At 44.2% G+C, this 18,633-nt stretch overlaps 1 protein-coding gene across 1 annotated transcript in view; it reads right to left on the bottom strand.

Annotated features, from left to right (window-relative positions):
* Positions 1–355: 355 nt before the first annotated feature.
* The window catches only part of FABP3 (fatty acid binding protein 3), a 70,383-nt gene continuing 52,105 nt past the window's right edge, over positions 356–18,633 (bottom strand). Inside the window, exons 3-4 of the mRNA XM_069224897.1 lie at positions 12,891–12,992; positions 356–2,783 (exon numbers count right to left, since the gene is read on the bottom strand). Coding sequence (XP_069080998.1) covers positions 2,730–2,783; positions 12,891–12,992 — 156 coding nt within the window. The 3' untranslated portion in view covers positions 356–2,729. The remainder of the gene's footprint in view (positions 2,784–12,890; positions 12,993–18,633) is intronic.

The following is an 18,633-nucleotide window of genomic DNA, read 5'->3' as shown; positions in this document are numbered from 1 at the left end:
GGATCATGGTATGTGCAATAAAACTCCTCGTGTTTCAACAGAAAAATCAAAAGCAAGTTAAATGCTAATGCTGTCTATGCATTTAAAGTAAAAGACCACCAGCAGCCCCTAAGCCACATCTCTGTGTATATATATCTCCAACTGCAAATAATTACGAAATTTATGTTTTCACACTTTTGCCCACCATGTGTATTTCTTCAAACGTACACATGCCTTTTATGATTTCTCATTGCCATACTTGTTGGGTTCTCAGTTTTTTTCTGTAATGTTTCCATCATTGTTCAACGCTATGAAGCCCAGTGAATCTTGGTCTGGGCTTCACAAGTCTAAAAAATCATTACAGATGTAACAAGTGTAAATTAGTTTGGTTTTTAATACTTGATGAGCTGTGTTACACATGTTATCGGAATCATCCCCGTATCCAAAACACTGTTATTACAGGTTCAACAGAAAGATAATGAAAAACAACGAGTTAACTTTTGGCACATGCCAAACCGATCACTCAAGCCCCTTCCATTTTCGGATCCCTGGCCAGATACCTCCTGGTCCTGCCTTATGCTCCAAATAGCCTTTCTGAAGAAGTCATGTGTTGCCTTTTCCCAGCCGGCCCTGCCTAGGTGGATTGGATTAGAGAGTAACCAGTCAATTGACTTAATGCAGGAGTGATTCTGACCAACCTCAAACAACCTTTCAGAGACCTGTGCCTCCTTCAACACCACCCTCGTTCTTGGAGCCTATTCCTTCTTTATGCCTCTCCCATCTTAAATAAATCTAGCAAGTCCTCAAAATACACACATTTAAAGAAACACAGAAAGAATCCAAATTCAATTTTGGAAAGGTCTGGCTGATGGGTTCTGGTGTCTCAATCAACAGGCACGTTTCTTGCCCCTCGAATATGAAGGCACAAATGCGAGAGTCAAGATCTATCAGGGTGCTGTTCACCAAACCCACACAAGGACTTCTTCCACAGCAGTTGCTCTGCTAATAAAACAAATATTCAAACTTTCATTGGCGCAGGTTATAAACAAATGAGGGACTTGCCAACTGGATTCATTGTGTTGACCCACTCTAAACAGCCTACTGTTTTTTAGACTGGAATGCCATTACGAAATGTAAATGATCCAGCCATAAAAAAGGTATCAACCCTAAATCATAGTCCTTGTTCGCTCACTAGGCAGGGGCACCCCAATACGAGTATGAAAATTCGGTAGACAGGCTGACGAGACATTAGCAGGCAGATTTTTCAAAAAGCAATCGCATCAACTCATGATCAGATAAGGTGTACTAACGGAATGACAGAATGGTGAGACAGTCTGCCATCAGAATTGTAGCTATCTGTCTAAAACTCACTGGTAGGTAAAGGTTTCTTTAAGGACAGGCACATACTTTACCATGGGACTCAACTCACTCCAGCACCAACAAATACCATTCCCTGTATAGCAAGAACAACGCTCGCACAGGAGGCTAAGGAAAATATCTGGTGTGGCACCATGTTATAAAGAAGCAGACAGCGTGGATCTCAGATGTTCGAACAGGCAGCAAGATCTGTGTATCTAAATCTCCCTGCACAATTCACGAGGAGCACAATCAGAAGAGCAGCTTTTTGTGTTGGATGCTCTGTGGAAAAGTCCACTTTTCCAGTGTCTCTATTCATAGGGATGGGGTGGACACCATGTACACGCCCCTACATAACTCGAGATCTGCAGGTTGGAACCTACTACAGGTGTCACTGCCTGCCATGTCATTTTATTCCCTCCACGAAAGGAATCTTTAGAAGTGGGAAACACTTTTTTGAGACCTGAGAGAGTAAATAAACATTTTTTTTTTAGACTCGGAGGCAGAAAATGATAAAATTAACATATTTGTGCCAGAACTGTGAAATTAAAGCAGTAAAACCGCTGGAGCAGAGCATGGTCTCATCATCTCTACAAGATTCATGCAATCTGATGAAACCGTCATTAGAAGTGTGCAACCAATGCAGAGAAACCATCACCACAGTATCCGACCTCTGCTATCCGTGCAGTGAAACCATCATCACATTGTCAGAGCTCTGATCCAGTGCAGTGAAACCACCATCCGAGTATTAGGGCTGTGATATCAGTGCACTGAAACCATCATCACAGTCTCAGAGGTGCGACATCAGGGCTGTGAAACAAGAATCACAGTGTTACTGCTGTGGTAGTAGAATAGAAGTAGATATCATCAGTGTCAGGATCTGATTACAAAACGTCACAATCATTATCACTCAGACGTGTGATAATAGAGCAGTAAAATCCCCATCACCGGGTAGTAAAGCCTATTCTTCTGACAAGCTGATGTGAACCTTTACTGTCACCCCTTCTGTCTGGGAATAAAGAGTCTCTGCCTAAACGTAATATTGAAGGTAGTTCACTGGTTGACAAAGGCAACAGCAAGAACAACAACGCACTCATTTTGAAGTCAAAAAACACTTATTCTCTAGATCCAAGGCACACATGTCTCTGGCTGCAGACCCCCCTCGGGAGGAAATAAAGCAGGATACTTGAGGCTTGCCGGGGTCCAAGTAAACAGGATGGAGATAGCCACTGCTTGAGATGAGTATTCATCACTTAACCAGGGAGCACTTTTTAGCGCCTTGGCACTGATGCAGTAAAGGGTTACATTTTCTGGGTGCAGACATGGAGGTAAAGGAAATGGGGACAACAAAGGTTTTGGGAGGAAAAGGTGGGTTCAGGTGTCCGCGGCGATCCTTAGGAAGCCTTTTCATAAGTGCGCGTGCTGACTACTTCGCCCATTGTGACAGTCTGAAAAAAGGGAAAGAGAAGACAACCTCAGAATATAGCACATCTTAATAAAAGCTTATTTCGCCACCCCTTAACACAGACATACACACATAAAATACAAGCAATTCATATTATTGCATTATCAAATACAAAAAAGAAAAAAGATTTGTTGGTAAAGGAAATAAATTGATACAAAACTATGTACACTACTCCAGCGTAGTAATTAAACCCTGAACTAAAGTAAACTGCTGAGATAACATTTAATTAATCTTGCCCTGCTATCTCTTTGTAGAAATCCTTCCTCAAAGTGTACAGGCGATATGAAGATGCAAAGCATGGTCTACAATAAAATAGAGCAGATGGCTGGGAGATCACACACATGCCCTAAACCACATGGCATGAATGGAAGTATTATTCACTGGTAGTCATTGGTTTGTGGTTTGTTATGTAGGAGATTTTCATACTGTGCTCACTTCTGTTACCTGGTGTTTCGAGTTGGAGTGAGCACTTATTTCTCAACTTTGAAGGTCTTTGTTAATTAATCTGCGAGTGTTCTAATGCAGACTAACTAATGAGATCGACTGTCTATATAGCCACTACTCTGCCCTATTGTTTTCATTATGTCAGTATTTGCTCATATACTCATATTGTGGGTGTTCAGGTCATAAACTTACATAAATAGGGTTTTAGCAAGGGGCGGAGGAATGCCAGAATCCTCAGCTGTTTCCAGCGATCAGGTGATTCAACTGAACCCAAGATCCTCCCCGAAGACACTTTGATAGTAAGCAATAGCACATCCCCTGTGATAGCCCCTACAAGTCCTCAGAGCATTGACGACCAACCAAATCCATTCTTCCCTATCAATGAAAAGAGCTATGTGAGAGCTGCACACTGGGCTCTTCCCCTGTGGAGTCAGAGAGTCAATGTGACCAGTTCCTTTTAGTTAGCGGCAGCATTTTCTAAGATAGCTTGGCATAAGCCTGAAACTAAGGACATATCTGTGTTCTTCACCTCATCCTGCTCGCCTTATTGGCCCCATCATACATGAAGCTGCCTAAGGACAGTGGTCTATTTGAGAGAGGGGCCAAGCCATACCTCACTGATGAGGCATAACAATCTCAAAACTGGCCTGGTGTTCCTTGGGATTTCTTTTAGAAGGGACCTCATTGGACAAGTTCGGTATGGACTGCTCCCATGAGGAGCAGAATCAGTATAGATTTACATAAGGCAGGCCTCTGTTTTTCACCCACTGTGCCACTGTAGACAGAGGATTCGTATGCTACCCAAGGGCAATCACCAGTGGTTTAGGCTGTTTACAAGCATTGTACTGCCATCTACTGTCTTTTGGAGGGAGGAGCATTTAGACTATGGCAGTAATTCAACAATCTCCTGAAGACGATGGAATTTGCCTCAAGGAAACATTTCTGCTGGTACTGTTCAGAAATATACAATATAAACAAAGATGCGCTCAAAGGAATCGCTTACACGCTTAGTTGAAACTGTTTTTTGAAAAACATGGCCACTGCCTTTCTTCACGTTCCGGGAATGTTTCTAATGCATTCTGTAATGCTAAGCAGTCTCGCGCTCTTCCTATTATGCATTCCCTGCGAGGATTCTGATTAGGCTACTTTAGTTTCGTTTTTGTAGACTTAATCGAGATGTGTTGTTTGTTTATTAATACGAGGTCGTACGCCCTTTCGAGGTAAGTTTCTTTCCTTTCCCCAAATTGGCCACTGCCATTATTAATTTCTCGTGACATGTTTAGGATGCACGCTTCCCCTTCATTCTTTCTCTCTGAGCGAATTTGTACTTCCCATCCTGTATGGACTAGTCGGACATGAGTGAGGCCGCCCCGGTTTCTGTTTCTTGAGATCGCATCAGTTATATTAGTGACTTTTCTGTAGGACTCACTGCTTTATGGAGGTTTCAGGCATCTTTTCCTATAGACGCCCTGGATTGTGGCATTGGTGCTACTTTGATACTGACAAGTTTGGAATTTCTTGTATCTTCCACCTAGTTTGTACCTTTTAACCGTTTTCGGTGTGAATGGCACTATATCTTTGCCACTGTGTGGTGTTGGGTTTGAACCTTTTATACTCCATTTGTTGGTGTCTGATGTTGGCCTGATTTTCTCCCTTGTTCACTTTCTTTATCGTCTAGCTTGTATCTCTACGAGGGCTACTAGGTTTCTGGGTGGCACACTTGATATTGTCATTTAACATATTATAGCATTTGGCGTACATTTGTAGATATTTGTGTTTTATTTTCTCATTGAGAATTTGAGGTCGGACATTTTGCCCAAGCATACAGTCCAGGTCACAGCCTCGCTTACTCTTTGATTCAGGGGCTGGCATGTCAAGAGCAAGCTGCTCTCCACATAATTAAGTGCCAACTTTTCAACAATTAGAGCAACCCATAGATATTTTCTGGAATCCATACCATGCAAGTGCAGAGAAGCATATATGCTGCTGCACATTATGTATTTCAATATTTTCTGGTAAGCATAAATGTACATATGCTGCAGCTTCAACCCCTTATGTTTGAGGATTGAAATAACATGACAACTAAGTAATTAAACCAACTGTATATAACTCAAGAATGTACGCCGCATCTGATTTGCCCATACTTTTATTGATTGTCAACATTCATTGTTTTATTTAGATTTGATGTTTCTTCACCTTCCTCTCGGATTTTTTTCAACTACATTTACAAGCATTTCTCTTAGAGTTCCTTTATTTATGTACCCAAGTTCTGAAGGGATTTTTGGACGGCCTTTTTCTAAACATATGGGGTCGCGAATCTGGCAGTTGTGAAAGCTTGTCATGATGCAAACAGCAGGGGTTACGAGCTGGACTCCACAAACCTCAAGTGCTTCTAGTGCTAAAGGAAGAATCTGCAAGATATTACTTTTGTTAGGGCAGCACAAACCTGATTATGATAACTTAAAACCAAAATCTCCATCAACTAATTTCTAATCTTCAGTGGTTAAGCCACCTTCTTTATAATGACATTTCTTTGGCCTTCTGCCATGGGTCATAACCTAAATAATGAGCATGATAAAACTACAATTGACACGTTATTAAATGTATTTTTAGGATATACGTGGAAAAATCGGTGATCGCCTGCAAGGTGAGTAGGTTTGGGTTACTGTCAGCTGATTGTCAGGCTGTGCCAGGCATGTGACGGATCTATTTCCTGCCCGTGGACCTGTTCAAAGTTCTCAGATTCCAGTGAGGATGTCCATCTCAGTGTACATGCTTTGCCAAAAGCTTTTCCGCAGTGACTTAAATGCCTGTTTGTTGCATATTACATGACAAGGGCCTGTTGACTGCTGATCTGTTTGAAGAATGGGACTATTTTGTTCTTCAAACAAGGAAAGATCGTCCGTGGCAAGTGATCAAGACACTGGTAGACTTTGCGCTTTATTAACACAATACAACATGCCATAACAAAATGGTTACTTACCAGTAGGAATAGTTTTACAGCTTGAAGAATGATCTGGATTCGCATGTTGAACATTATTCCGCAGTCTAGTGGTTGCATCCAGAAATGTGTTTGTTAATTTTTTTATTTTGGTTTTTAGGGTGTCATCGACCACTATTTGGTGGTATGTCTATCCCTTGTGTGAAATCAGACGGCACACCATAAGTTCCTGTGCATGGTCGCCATCTTCAAATTCCTTTTTCTCTTTTTTCCATTTTTTAAACGGTAATGTTCTTTCTACCTGTTTGCTTCATCTTTCATTTCTGGGGAGGTGGGAGGGTCGCATGTGAATCCAGAAAATTCTTTAATTTGTGAAAGTATTCCTACTCATATGTAACCATTTTGCTTTGCAGCATGAATCCTTTCCTGGATTCACATGCTGTCCATTAGATTTTGTAGTGGAAACCCTGTTCTTGGGTAGGTTGGGTTGAAGTGTAGATGTGTTGGCAAACTGATGTTGAGGTACTTTCTGTCCCACTAGTGCTCACTTGTTCATTTGCATGTCCATGCAGTAGTGTTTTGTGAAGGCGTGTGGAGATGACTAATTTGCTGCCATGCAGATTTTGTCAATGGGTACGTTTGATAGGAATGCAAACGTTGTCCCTTTTTCCTGGTTGAGTGTGCTCTGGGGCCCATGGGTAATGTTTTCCCCACTCTGTTGTGGCAAGATTGAATAGTCTCTACTGTCCATTGTGAGATTGTTCCCTTGGTCACTGGTGATCCCTTGCTTGCTCTGGTAAAGGAGAGGAATAATTGTTTTCCCTTAAGAAAACCCTTTGGTTCCTGTAGGATGTATATTAGTGCCCTCTGCACATCCAGTGTGTGAAGGGTTTTCTCTGCTTGTGTCTTTGGTTCTTGGAAAAAGGCAGGTGCTTATGCTTAGGTTGATATGAAAATGAGATATTACCTTTGGTAGGAACTGTGGATTATTTCAGAGTACTAGCTTGTCCCTGTTGATTTGCAATACAGTTATGGTTGTATTGTCAGTGCTTGTAGCTTGCTGACTCTGCATAGGGATGTGATAGCTATTAGGAAGGTTGTCTTTACGGTTAGGCACTTTAAATCGTTTTTGTGCGCCGATTCAAAAGGCTCTGTCATCAATTGTGTTAATACTGTGTTTAGGTTCCATATTGGAGCTGGTATCGCTCTTGGTGGCACTACCCTTTGTGACCATTCCAGAAATCTTTTCACCACTGGAAATATGAAGAGACTGCTCTTTGTTGAACTTCTGGTATAATATACCATTGTGATAGGTGAAGCTTAAGCGATGCATAGGTCAGGCTGTTGTCTAACAGGCGTGTGATGTATGTCAGTACAGTTTCCTGTTCTGTCCTTGTTTCCTTGCTCTTGCTGTTTGTGCACTGGTGGATGTATCTGTTGCACGACTTGTAGCATTTTCTTGTGCTTGCTTTTATAACCTCCTTAAGGATTTCCATGGTCCTGGGGAGTAGCTGTAGATAACCACATTTTGAGTATTTAAGAACCATTCTGCTAGGCTGAGAGTGGCTGGTTCCGTATGGTACGCTCTTCCTTTTCATGGCTAGCAGATCCTGTGCTGCCCTGATTGAGATCATTTGCCCTTTGGGCATTACCAGTAGGTCTGTCTGACCCGTTGTGGGGCTATGAGGATGAACTATGTCTCTGGCTGTTTGGCTTTGTCCAGTATCCCTGGGGTCAGAAGAATAGGTGAAAAGAAAGTATACAAATCTCCCCTACCAATTTATTGACAGGGCATTCCCCTTGGATTGGTGGCGTGGGAAGCTGGATATGAAGTCTTGGAATTTTGCGTTTTGGGAGTTTGCGAAGAAGTCAATGCTTGGTGTACCCTAGATTTTGAAGACACTGTGCAGTACCTCCTGCTTCATCTCCCATTCGTGGGAGGTGGTGTCTTGCCTCCTCAGTTGGTCTGTGTCTATGTTCTGATCCCAGGTAGGTGGATTGTCTGTAGCATGATTTCCCTTAGGACCACCCACCTCCATATCTCTTGTGCCAGTTTGGACAAAGGGTAGGACTTCGTTTCCTCTCCTTTGTTGAGGTAGAACATAGTCATCTCGTCCATTTAGATCAGTATTGTTTGTCCCACTATATGTGCTGGCAAGAAATCCTGTCTTAATCTCCAGATATTTATTTATTTTACTGCATCCATGGGGTTCCACAGTCCTCCGACCTTCAGGGTGCCTGTGTTTGCTCCCCAACCGTTATGATCACCGTAGGAGCTAGTATTTTGAAGGGTATCCCTACATTCACATTTGTTGAGTTCACCATTATATTTCCCTTTGTACCTTTGCTGTGACAATCACTACATCCTCCCAGCTGCCTGTGGCCTGTGACCATCCATTGCAGATCCATTCCTGTATGAGGCGCATATACAATCTTGCATTCAGTATGAGAAGGATGCATGATGGCAACAAGCTCACCAACTTCATGAGAGTCCTCACTGTCACAGAAAGACCCTTCTGGTAAAGGTGAGCTTGCTCTGCAATAGCCTTCACTCTCTTGCAGACTAGGTATGCCTGGGCTGTTCTTGAATTTATGGTTGCTCCGAGGAACACCTTCATTTGTCCCGGTTATGGTGAAGACTTTTTTTGGTTCATTGTGAAGACGGGACATTGCAGTGTTGCAATTACTGTCTGCATGTCCTTGTAGCATCTTTGCTTTGAGTGTGCTTTTACTAACTAGTCATCTAGGTAAGGGGAGATATGAATGCCTTGTCTTCTTAGGTGTGCTGCTACAGCCACTAGACACTTTGTGAACATGCTTGGTGCAATTTTTTATGCCAAAGTGTAGCACCCTGAACATGTAGTGTACCTTGTGCAGAACGAATCTGAGAAACATCTTTTGTCTTTGGTTCATAGGTATGTGTAGGTTGTCGTCCTGTAGAACTAAGGTGGCCATATAATCCCCTTTCCTTAGGAGTGGTATTACTTCTTGTAGTGCTGTCATCTTGAAGTGTTGACTTTGTATGAACTTGTTTAGAAATCTGAGGTCCAGGATTGGTCTGAGTGTTAAGTCTTGTTTTGGTACCAGAAAGTATGGCGGGCAGTGGCATCACTGCCCACTTCCCTTTGGTGAACACTTTCTATGGCTCTTTTTTAGAAGAGGTCTTTGACTTCTTCTCGAAGTTGAGTGAGTTCCTGTCCCTTGAAGTTCTTTGCCATTGGGGGACTGTGTGGTGGTGTCTTGGTGAGTTCTATGCAGTATCCATGTTTGATTATGTTTCAGATCCAGTTGTCTGATGTGACTGTCCTACACTCCTCGAGGAATCTTCCTATTTTGCCCCCCTTGGGTGTTTAGTGGTGAGGCTGGGTGACGAATGAGTCACTTGCTTGTTGATCCTTCCCCTCTGGGAGGTTGGCCTCTTCCTCTTGGCCTCTCTCAAAAGGGTTGTCTTGCCAGGCATCGTCAGTGATGGTGTGGTGTTTGCTATACTTTTTGGTGAGTGAGGCTTTGGGGCTGCAGCTGCCCAGATGTGAATGCCGGCGTGCCTGTAGGTCTTCTGTTTATGGCTCTCTCTCTCCTAAAGGATCATCTGAACTGGAGTGCCCCCTTGGCCTTTGCAGTGTCATTGTCCTTTTTTTTAATCTGTTGTAGCGCCTCATCTACTGACTGTCGAACAGGGCTTCAGCTGTGAAGGCCATGTTGATAATAGAGGCTTGTACCTCTATTTTGAAGCCTAAGACCCTGAGCCAGGCGTGTCTGAGTGTTGTGGTGGTGCACATCTGCCTGCTGGCTGGCTGGGTCTACTGCATCCAGGCTGGATTTAAGGCAGGTGCTCGTGATATTCTTGCTCACCTCTATCACAGTCTTGGCCCTCTTGTGGTACTCCTCAGGAAGATGTTGCATTAGCTCCTTTATCTCGTCCCATTGTTGATGGCCGTAGCAGTTAAGAAGCGCATTGCAGTTAGCTATTCTCCACAGTGAGACTGCTTCTTTCTGCATATTCCTCCCCACCAGATCGAGTCTATTGCTCTCCTTCTGTGGTGCTGGCCTCGTTGATGGGGGACCATTGTTTCTTTTCCTCGCAGTGGAGACAATGATTGAATCTGTGGGAACGTTGCCTTCAATATTTATGATCTTAAGTGGAATTTTAGTATTTCTTCCCCACTCAAGGAGTTACGGAGCTGTCTGTGGCGGTTTGCGGAAGACCTCCTTCCCCCTGATTGAGGATGCGGGTAAGCATAGGGAGGTAGAGGTTCGCTTTTTGTGAGGGCATCAGTGTTTTCAGTAGGAAGCATGCCTCCTCCTTTTTATCCTCCATCTGCACCCCGTAGGTGTCTGCAGCCCTTTCGATTAAGTTGTTGTATAGCAGGGGTCTTCAAACTGGGCGGCGGGCCCTCAAGTGATCCCAGGGGGTGCGCCAGGCTCTGGTCAGAAGAAGCATTACACAGATAACAGTGGTTTGTTTTAAGCAGAAACATGTTATTGCATTTTTAGAAAGGCAATAGTACTTAACTGCAATGTTTAAATACATCTAGACATATTTAAACATTGCCATCTGTATTAAATAATTGTGAAAAATATTGAGGGGGGGCCCAATGATTATTATTTTTCAACTGGGGGAGCGTGACATAAAAAAGTTTGGAGACCACTGTTGTATAGGGACAAGTTGTTGGGAGGTGAAGGCCTCACAAGGTAACTGTCCACCCCTTCCTCAGAGGATCTGGCGTTGAGGTCCTGCCATGTGTCCTTAAATTGGCTGTGTTCCTCAAAAATTGCTGCATCTTCAGAACTAAAGTTCATAGAACTCTTCTTGTTCCTCCTTGTGTTGCTCTGGGGTTGCTGGGGACTCCATTTCTGAATGTTCATCTTCCACCTCTCTGCGTGCCGAAGATTTTATTGGGATTCGAAGCTCCTTCAAGGAGTCGTCAAAGTCCTTTCTCTGAAGTAAGGCTGCAATTTTGTTCTTGGGCCTTCGTTTCTTCGACCTCAGCATCGACTGTGGGTGTTGTCTTTCTTTTTGGCACTGAAGGCTCTCCTAGCCTTGGATCTCTGCCCATCTCCCTCTCGAGCACTTGCCTGCATCAAAGGTTTTGTCGACGACTTGCCCCCAGTCGGTGTCCTTTGACTGGGACCCGTGTCGCGCTCTCTCTCTCTCTCTCTCTCGCTCACTCTCTGCTTGTGCCGACCTTTGGTCATCAGGTGTTTTTATGCTGAGGCTGCCTTTGAGGACTTTTAATCTGAGAACTTAGCACCCGTGCCTATCAGTGGTTTCATTACCTTTCGCCATTTATTCTCAGCGTCTTCCGATGTTTGTCTCCTTTTGGCATTGTGGTCCTCTATGTCGGACTCATCTCCTTGTGCTGGTTCGGCCTCCTCGACGTTTCCTCCTCGTCATTTGATAAACCAAGGTCTTTCAGAGATTTCTGCATCTTATGAGTGCTAGCCATGGTGTGGTGCTCTAGCCTTTGTTGGCGTTTAACCCTAACTGTCTTCGGTACAAACATTGCACAGGCCTCGCACTCTTCGTCTTTGTGGTCCTTCAGTATGCAAAAGTTGCAGACCTCATCGGGGTCTGTTTGTGTGAATTTGTGGTTACCCTTGGGGCAGAACTAAAAGGGGGTATTTATCATGATCCTCCGCTGCCTCCCCTCTCTTCATTGTCGGACCATGTGGGCATTGCTGGAGGGGTCCCCCTTCAGGGTCGAGAAGGTTCCCCTCCACTGATTCTTAGATCTTTTCATTACCTTCGGTGATTTTTAGTCATCTTACTTGTTTTTGTCTTTTTTTCCCTCTTCTCTGTGACTCTTCAGACCTCCTCAGGCCTGCTTCCAGACCAAACAGAGGAAAAAAGAATATGAAGGTGCAGAGCAAACACAGGAACTTCCAGGCCGCAGACTGTTGCCACACAAGGGATGGACTTACCACCAAATGGTGGTTGATGATGCCCAAAGCAAAAAAAACGAAAGAAAGAACAGACATGTTTCCGGACCCAACCAGTAAATGGCAGAATATTGCGCAGCATGTGAATCTAGAAAAGGATTCATGCTGCAAAACAATAGCATAACATAACCATAACATAACTGAAACATAACAATCCCTGTTTGATGCCTCTTGCATGACGTCATTGAGTGTAAGGATTTCTACCATATTTGTTTACATGTAATCTACATCCCAGAGGGGTGATAAACATGGAAGTTTTGGTGGAAGATTTTGAGTTAGTAAATCGTAGACTCACATGGATTTCTGGTGTGTTAACAACAGCTGTACGTTGGCAAACACGAAAGAAGTGGCATCCCCATTGCGGGTTGTCATGACAGTTTGCAGTAAGAAACCTGTCCCTCAAATAGAAAGTCTACTTAAGTGACAGCAACACCAACTGGAGAAGCAGCACCCTCTGGCTGGTGCATGTTGTGCCATTGATGCAGAATTTTTTTTTAGCTCTCATTGCCAAAAATGTGTGACTTGCCGATTTCTGTCCGTTTGAGGAACTCCACTGAAGATTGCAGAGTTTTCATGTATCTCTGCAAAATTCCATGGAATGATACTCTGAGTTCAGCCCACTCGTACTGAGCACTGTTGGCTGAACACCTCTGCTTTTGACATTAACATGCAATGACGATACTGCAAAAGGCATCGCCGTCACACATTTATACCAACCTACTCCCATTGTTAGGGCCGGAGACACCTTCTATATATCTGTCTTACCAGAATCATTTTTCCATCTTGAATCTCACGGACCAAAGTAGTTTCTTGACTGTCCCATTTCTGGACATGATGCAGTTTTTCACCATCCAGAGTTACAACAGACTGAAAAACAAGAGAGACATGATCCGTGTGTATGGCTACCACATATGTTAGCACTGAAACAAAGCAACACTTGGGCTAACAGGTCGAACATTTGAATAACAATTTCTTTTTTTGCAAAGCTTAGAAATGGCAGATCGTGGCATATCAAGCATTCAATTATAACAAGGTCTGGGTATTATTGCCGTTTTTATTGTTGATAATAATATCAATAATAATGATCATGATAATAATATGAATAGAAGTGTACCCCGGGGAACTCCATCTTTCATAACTCAAGGCCCAGTAAAAGCTGTTGGATGTTGTCACCTTTGGTTCCCCTGTCCCTCCAAGCTCACAAAACCTTCAGCCCCTTCACATTCTCAAACTGTGTGTCAGCGTGTGCAATCACATACACTTAAATGTGACCGCAGAATGTTCCATCTTATTGGCACTCTGTCTGAGAGAATGGACCTGCAGGAGGCCATCTTTGGGTTTTTTATTTGCCCACCATTAACTCTTTCATGGCTTAATGAAATGAGCATGCAGCAATATAGCTTCTTAATCAATATCTGTGTTAATTATCATGTCCATACATTTTACCATTGTTACACAGTATGGTCATTATGACCTTGGCGGTCCTGCCCCGCCAAGCCTGCGGTTGCGGGCCGACTGTGTGGCGGTGCAGGACCTCCAAATTATGATTGCGGCAGTGAACTGGCTGCACCGCAGCCATTTCACCGCCTGTACCACTAGGGCGGTGAGACCGCCTAGCCAAAGGTTGACCACCTTCGACCCGCCAGTCCACCTAATACCGCCCGCGGTATTATGAGTATCCTTACCACAAGGGATTCCGTGGCGGCAGCCCTGCCACAAAATCCCTCGCGGTAAGGATACTGGCAATAGGAATACTAATTGCTGTCACCACAACAGGACTCCCTAACCCCCCCCACTCCATGTAGAAGGCCCCCCAACCCTGACCCCATCAGAAGCCCCCCTACCTCCCTAAGCAGTGACTCCCCTCCCCTAGTCCCCTTACTGACCCCCCAGCCTGATCTCTGAACTTACCCGCCACCCCTGATCTCTGCACACACGCACCACATGTACATACATACACGCACCCATCCATCCATACATGCTCACTCATTCACACACATGGCCATGACACCCCTTCACCCCCTGCATACAGGCATTCACACAAGCACACAGACAGTTGCACACATGTACAAAAACACTCCCCCCACCCCTCCACACACACACCCATTCACAGGCACAACACTCAATACCCCCCACCCCTTTCCGGACGACCACCTTACCTGGTGGTTGCAGTGGTCATCCGGGAGGGAACGGGGTCCATGGCGCTTGCTCTGCCGCCAGTGCCCCGCCAACACAACACCGCCACACCGTTTACAATGTTGTAATACGGCGGGCGGTGTTGTGGTGACATGGCGGTGGCAGCGGAGCAAGCTCCACTAGACCGCCGACTGCCAGTATAGCTGCTGGCGGCTTCCCTGCCAAATAGTAGCGGAGAGCAGCCAGCAGCCATAATATGGCGGTCTTCAGACTGCCAACACTGGTGGTCATATGGCCGAAGTCATAATGAGGGCTTATTTAGTGATTAAATGTTATTATGCCTGGATTGTGCTTTAAATAATAGATTCAGTTATTGGCTAAAATGTTCATTGCTTCACTTCAGTAAAAAAGTATGTACTCATATGTTTAATTTAGATATTCATACATATGTTGTATGCAGATATTTACATTTTTATGTACAGGAAAGACTGTTTATCAGCTTTGTCTGTAAAGTATGCCCATTCCCTTTTGCAAGAGGGATATCATAGGGCCATGACATGATTCCGGGAGTGTCACTTCCTGTGACATCATTGCATTAGCTAATTGGGTACCTTATATTTTTTAGAACGTGTGCTCTGGTTGAGAGCAGTGGGCAATATGGAACTTGTATGCTTCAGCGCTGGCCAATTCTCTTCTGGTTGAAATGCTGTTTGGGCAGCTGCAGCCACTGCAAATATCAAGGATTGGGGCGGGAATGGGGGGAAAACAATAAAAAAATAAAAACATTCCTTTATCTGCTCCGACTCCTGCTACCTCCTGCCATCTCGCCCCTCTTCTGTTGTCCAAGCATTCACTGGGACACCAGCACAGGCTTCCAAGCAATCGTGATGCTGCTTACATGCTAGAACTAGCATGAAAGCAGCATCAGGATTGGTCTGAACGTCTTGGACTGACGCTCAAACACAGCCCTGAGGTCTGTGAAGTTTCTCCAGCCTGGGTGTTAAACTCAGCCGGGCTGGAGAAACCTAAGTGCACATGTGTGTTTGGCCGGAAATGAGACGGCTGGCCAAGCACACATGCACACTTTGTTGCACTCTGTCCTCCTCCCTCCTACCTCCTCTCACCTCCCACCTCCCACCTCCCACCTCCCACCTCCCACCTCCCACCTCCCACCTCCCACCTCCAACCTCCAACCTCCAACCTCCAACCTCCAACCTCCAACCTCCAACCTCCAACCTCCAACCTCCAACCTCCAACCTCCAACCTCCAACCTCCAACCTCCAACCTCCAACCTCCAACCTCCCATGGCCCAGGCCTGCCCCTCCCTGCACTGCTGGCTTAGCCAGCAGATGAAAAATAAACAAAAGTGTAACTGTCGCTTTATTTTTTGTCTCCGGGCTCTTGGACGGGGGGGCGACGCTTCTCCGTCATTGCGGAGGAACCACCTCTGTGTTAGGGCTGAGGTATGGTTAGTCACTTCTGACTTATACTTTCCTTACAAAAATAATGGCCTGACAGGAATACACTCAATTTAGTTTGCACATCTATGCTTTCTAAAACGTACATAACTATATGGTCAGGATAGGTTGCCCGAACTGTGTCACTCATCAGTGCTGGAAAGAGTGAGCTGTGGTATAGAAAGGGAGAGCTGAATTTATTTAGAACTTATAATGCACTGATGCTTGTGTTGTTGTAGTTGGCATCTCAAAACATCAAACGCATCTCCAATCTATTGAAACCGTGCAAATTTTGTGTTTATTAATACATAAGTATCAGCAGCGCATGAAGACATAACCCAAATTGTAAGGTGAATAAATAACATAAGTATATAATAATGTAGTTTCCAGTATATGCAACGGTGCTTTATATAACATACATCTCAGTGACTGTGTGAGCGCACACTTTAAATTGCAGAGGTAAAACACGAGTGGTAGTAATGGAACGCAGCACACCCGTTCAGCTACATGCTAAGCTTACATGCATGCTTTCAATGCATATAGCAGAGCATCTTTTCACCCTTGCTTCATTCCACCTGTACACATATAGTGGGCATATCTGAGTGTACAGTCTGAGCCATGGGAACTTGCAAACATTTCCCAAGGTGCCAAAAATGTTGGTCTGATGTGCCAGAGGGCCGCACTGATGCCAGTGGAATGGCAGCTGGGCGAGGTAGTTGGAAGGACTGGCGGTCAGGTATGGATAGGTGAGGGGAAGGATATACATCTAGTGGGTGAATTGAGCAATATGAAACCAGAAAACCTGGGATTAATCTCAGCTTCCCCATTTTCCCAAATTGTGTGATCCTAGGTAATTGTTTAATTTCACTTTTCCTACTTTCTCATTATCAAATATGAGGACAGTGAAATTTCAGGGTGTGCTTCTGTATTTGATTTTATAAACTATAATGCTGTTAAGGTATAATAGGAACCTAGGCCACTCAAAAAGTGCACATAACATCTGACTTGCCTCTTTAATTCACTATTCGTGTATTTGTCAGGGTAGGGGTAAGAATCGATGTTTCTAAATTCATGTTTGAAAACTATCACTTTTAAATTATTACTTCTCAAAGCACTGTTATAATAAATTATACTTAGAAGAAAGGGTTCAGCATGTTAACTTCATACACTTTTTGAATTTTGAAGCAACTGTTATATTTTCTCACTTTTGCTGCCAGATGTTTAAAAATGAACTTGTTTCTAAAGTGAAGCTCAGGACTACCTAGTTACTTCCTTTCCTTAACACCGGTTAACCTTGAAATAAACGATAGGCTATTTATTTAATATATTTTTATTGTTAGAGCTGAGTCCTATGAACAACAGCAGCCCTGTACTCCTGCTGCCCAGGTAAATGTAAAGGTCAAGGGAGCGTATGAGGCCCCAGGCCGTACTTTGAGTATCCATGGACTCTGAGATGTGAAGGACCAAGGGAGTGAGCTTTCTCTCAAAGGCTGGAACCTGAATGTGTTATTTTTTAGTCTGGAATCAGTGCCCATAGGCACCTTCCTATAGGCCTGCAGGTGCTCGCTGTCAGCTAATTGTACAGACTTATTGGTCTCCCTCATCAACCACCCATAGCTTTACTCTCCTTCACCTCAAACCATAAGACCACCGCAAGAGTATCTTTCTATTGGCTTTAATCCAGTGCTTAATTTGTGCTTGTTTTTTCAGGTGCTGAGCACCGGCACTTATTTTTGAGGGCCGGCGCTTAATCTTCTGCCTCAAACATTTGCTGCGACCAAAAGAGACTTATGGGAAAGACGGAGGAAGAGAAAAAACGAAAAAGCGTCACAAAGGTAGAAAGCAGAAAGCTGCTGGAGTGAGCGTAAGGGACCAAGGAGTGGCTTTAAATGGTTTGAAGAGGCCCGAGATGGCTTCAGGATTAGGCTGCCTTAGCATCCTGTGCTCGCATATTTAAATGCAGCATCCGCGTGTCTAAGAGGTGAGCTTTGGGCACCGGCACGTTTTTATTTACAAATTAAGCACTGCTTTAATAATTACCACAAAAAGTACCAGCCCCCAAGATGGATTGTCTGGACAGTGTCAATTCTTTCCCACGCGGCCTCCCTCACGGCTGATGGAAACCCTGTTGGGAGATGGGTAGGTACCGCTGGCCCAAGTCCAGTCGGCAGCGTACACCAAGAGGACCCCCTCCTCATGCACCAAATGTCAAAGGGAATGGCTCATGTACGACGTTTCAACACAAGGCTTTTGTACAGAGGAGTCTCAATAAAACACAGCATACATCTCTTGTGGGCGAGGTCTTGTGGTTAATGCGTCAGACATGTACATTAATATGATGTGTGTAGATTTGAACATCTGGGAGGCAACAAGAGAATAGCGAAGAACAGGAAATCAACAACAAATGGATGTGACTGGAAACATATTTGCCAAAATGACACCAGGGGCACCGAGAGACAAATCGCTTCCTGGCTATGTCGCGCAGTTTCCCATATTTTACCAAAAGTGTTCCCACCTCTTTTCCTATTTTCTTTCCCTCGAACGTTCTTCTTTAGAAACGGGGTATATTGGTAGTGTAATGTGTTTAAGAATCTCCTAAGCAGAAAGTATTTCTTGGACTGGACATTTTTGAGCACACAGACCTCGCTGAAATGGTCAGGGTGCTCTGAGGTTGATTCCTAGCTGCGCTTATGGCGTCCTGCGGGCCTGAAATCCAAATGTCCCAGCTTCCATAAAGTTAGGAAGGAAGAATTCCAATGTTATCATTTAATTCCATGGATTTCCCTCATTTTCCAACCAGGCTCGAGTCTTTTTTTTTTTTAAGCAAAGTAATTACGTGTTAAAAAGCTGAAACCATAAAGTTGCTTGCCAAATGTCCTGGGAGGGGTTTACTGTATGAAGAGACAGAGAAGGAA

Source organism: Pleurodeles waltl, chromosome 3_1, assembly GCF_031143425.1.
Source record: "Pleurodeles waltl isolate 20211129_DDA chromosome 3_1, aPleWal1.hap1.20221129, whole genome shotgun sequence".
Lineage (NCBI taxonomy): Eukaryota > Metazoa > Chordata > Amphibia > Caudata > Salamandridae > Pleurodeles > Pleurodeles waltl.
This window is presented reverse-complemented; position numbering and strand designations above follow the sequence as displayed.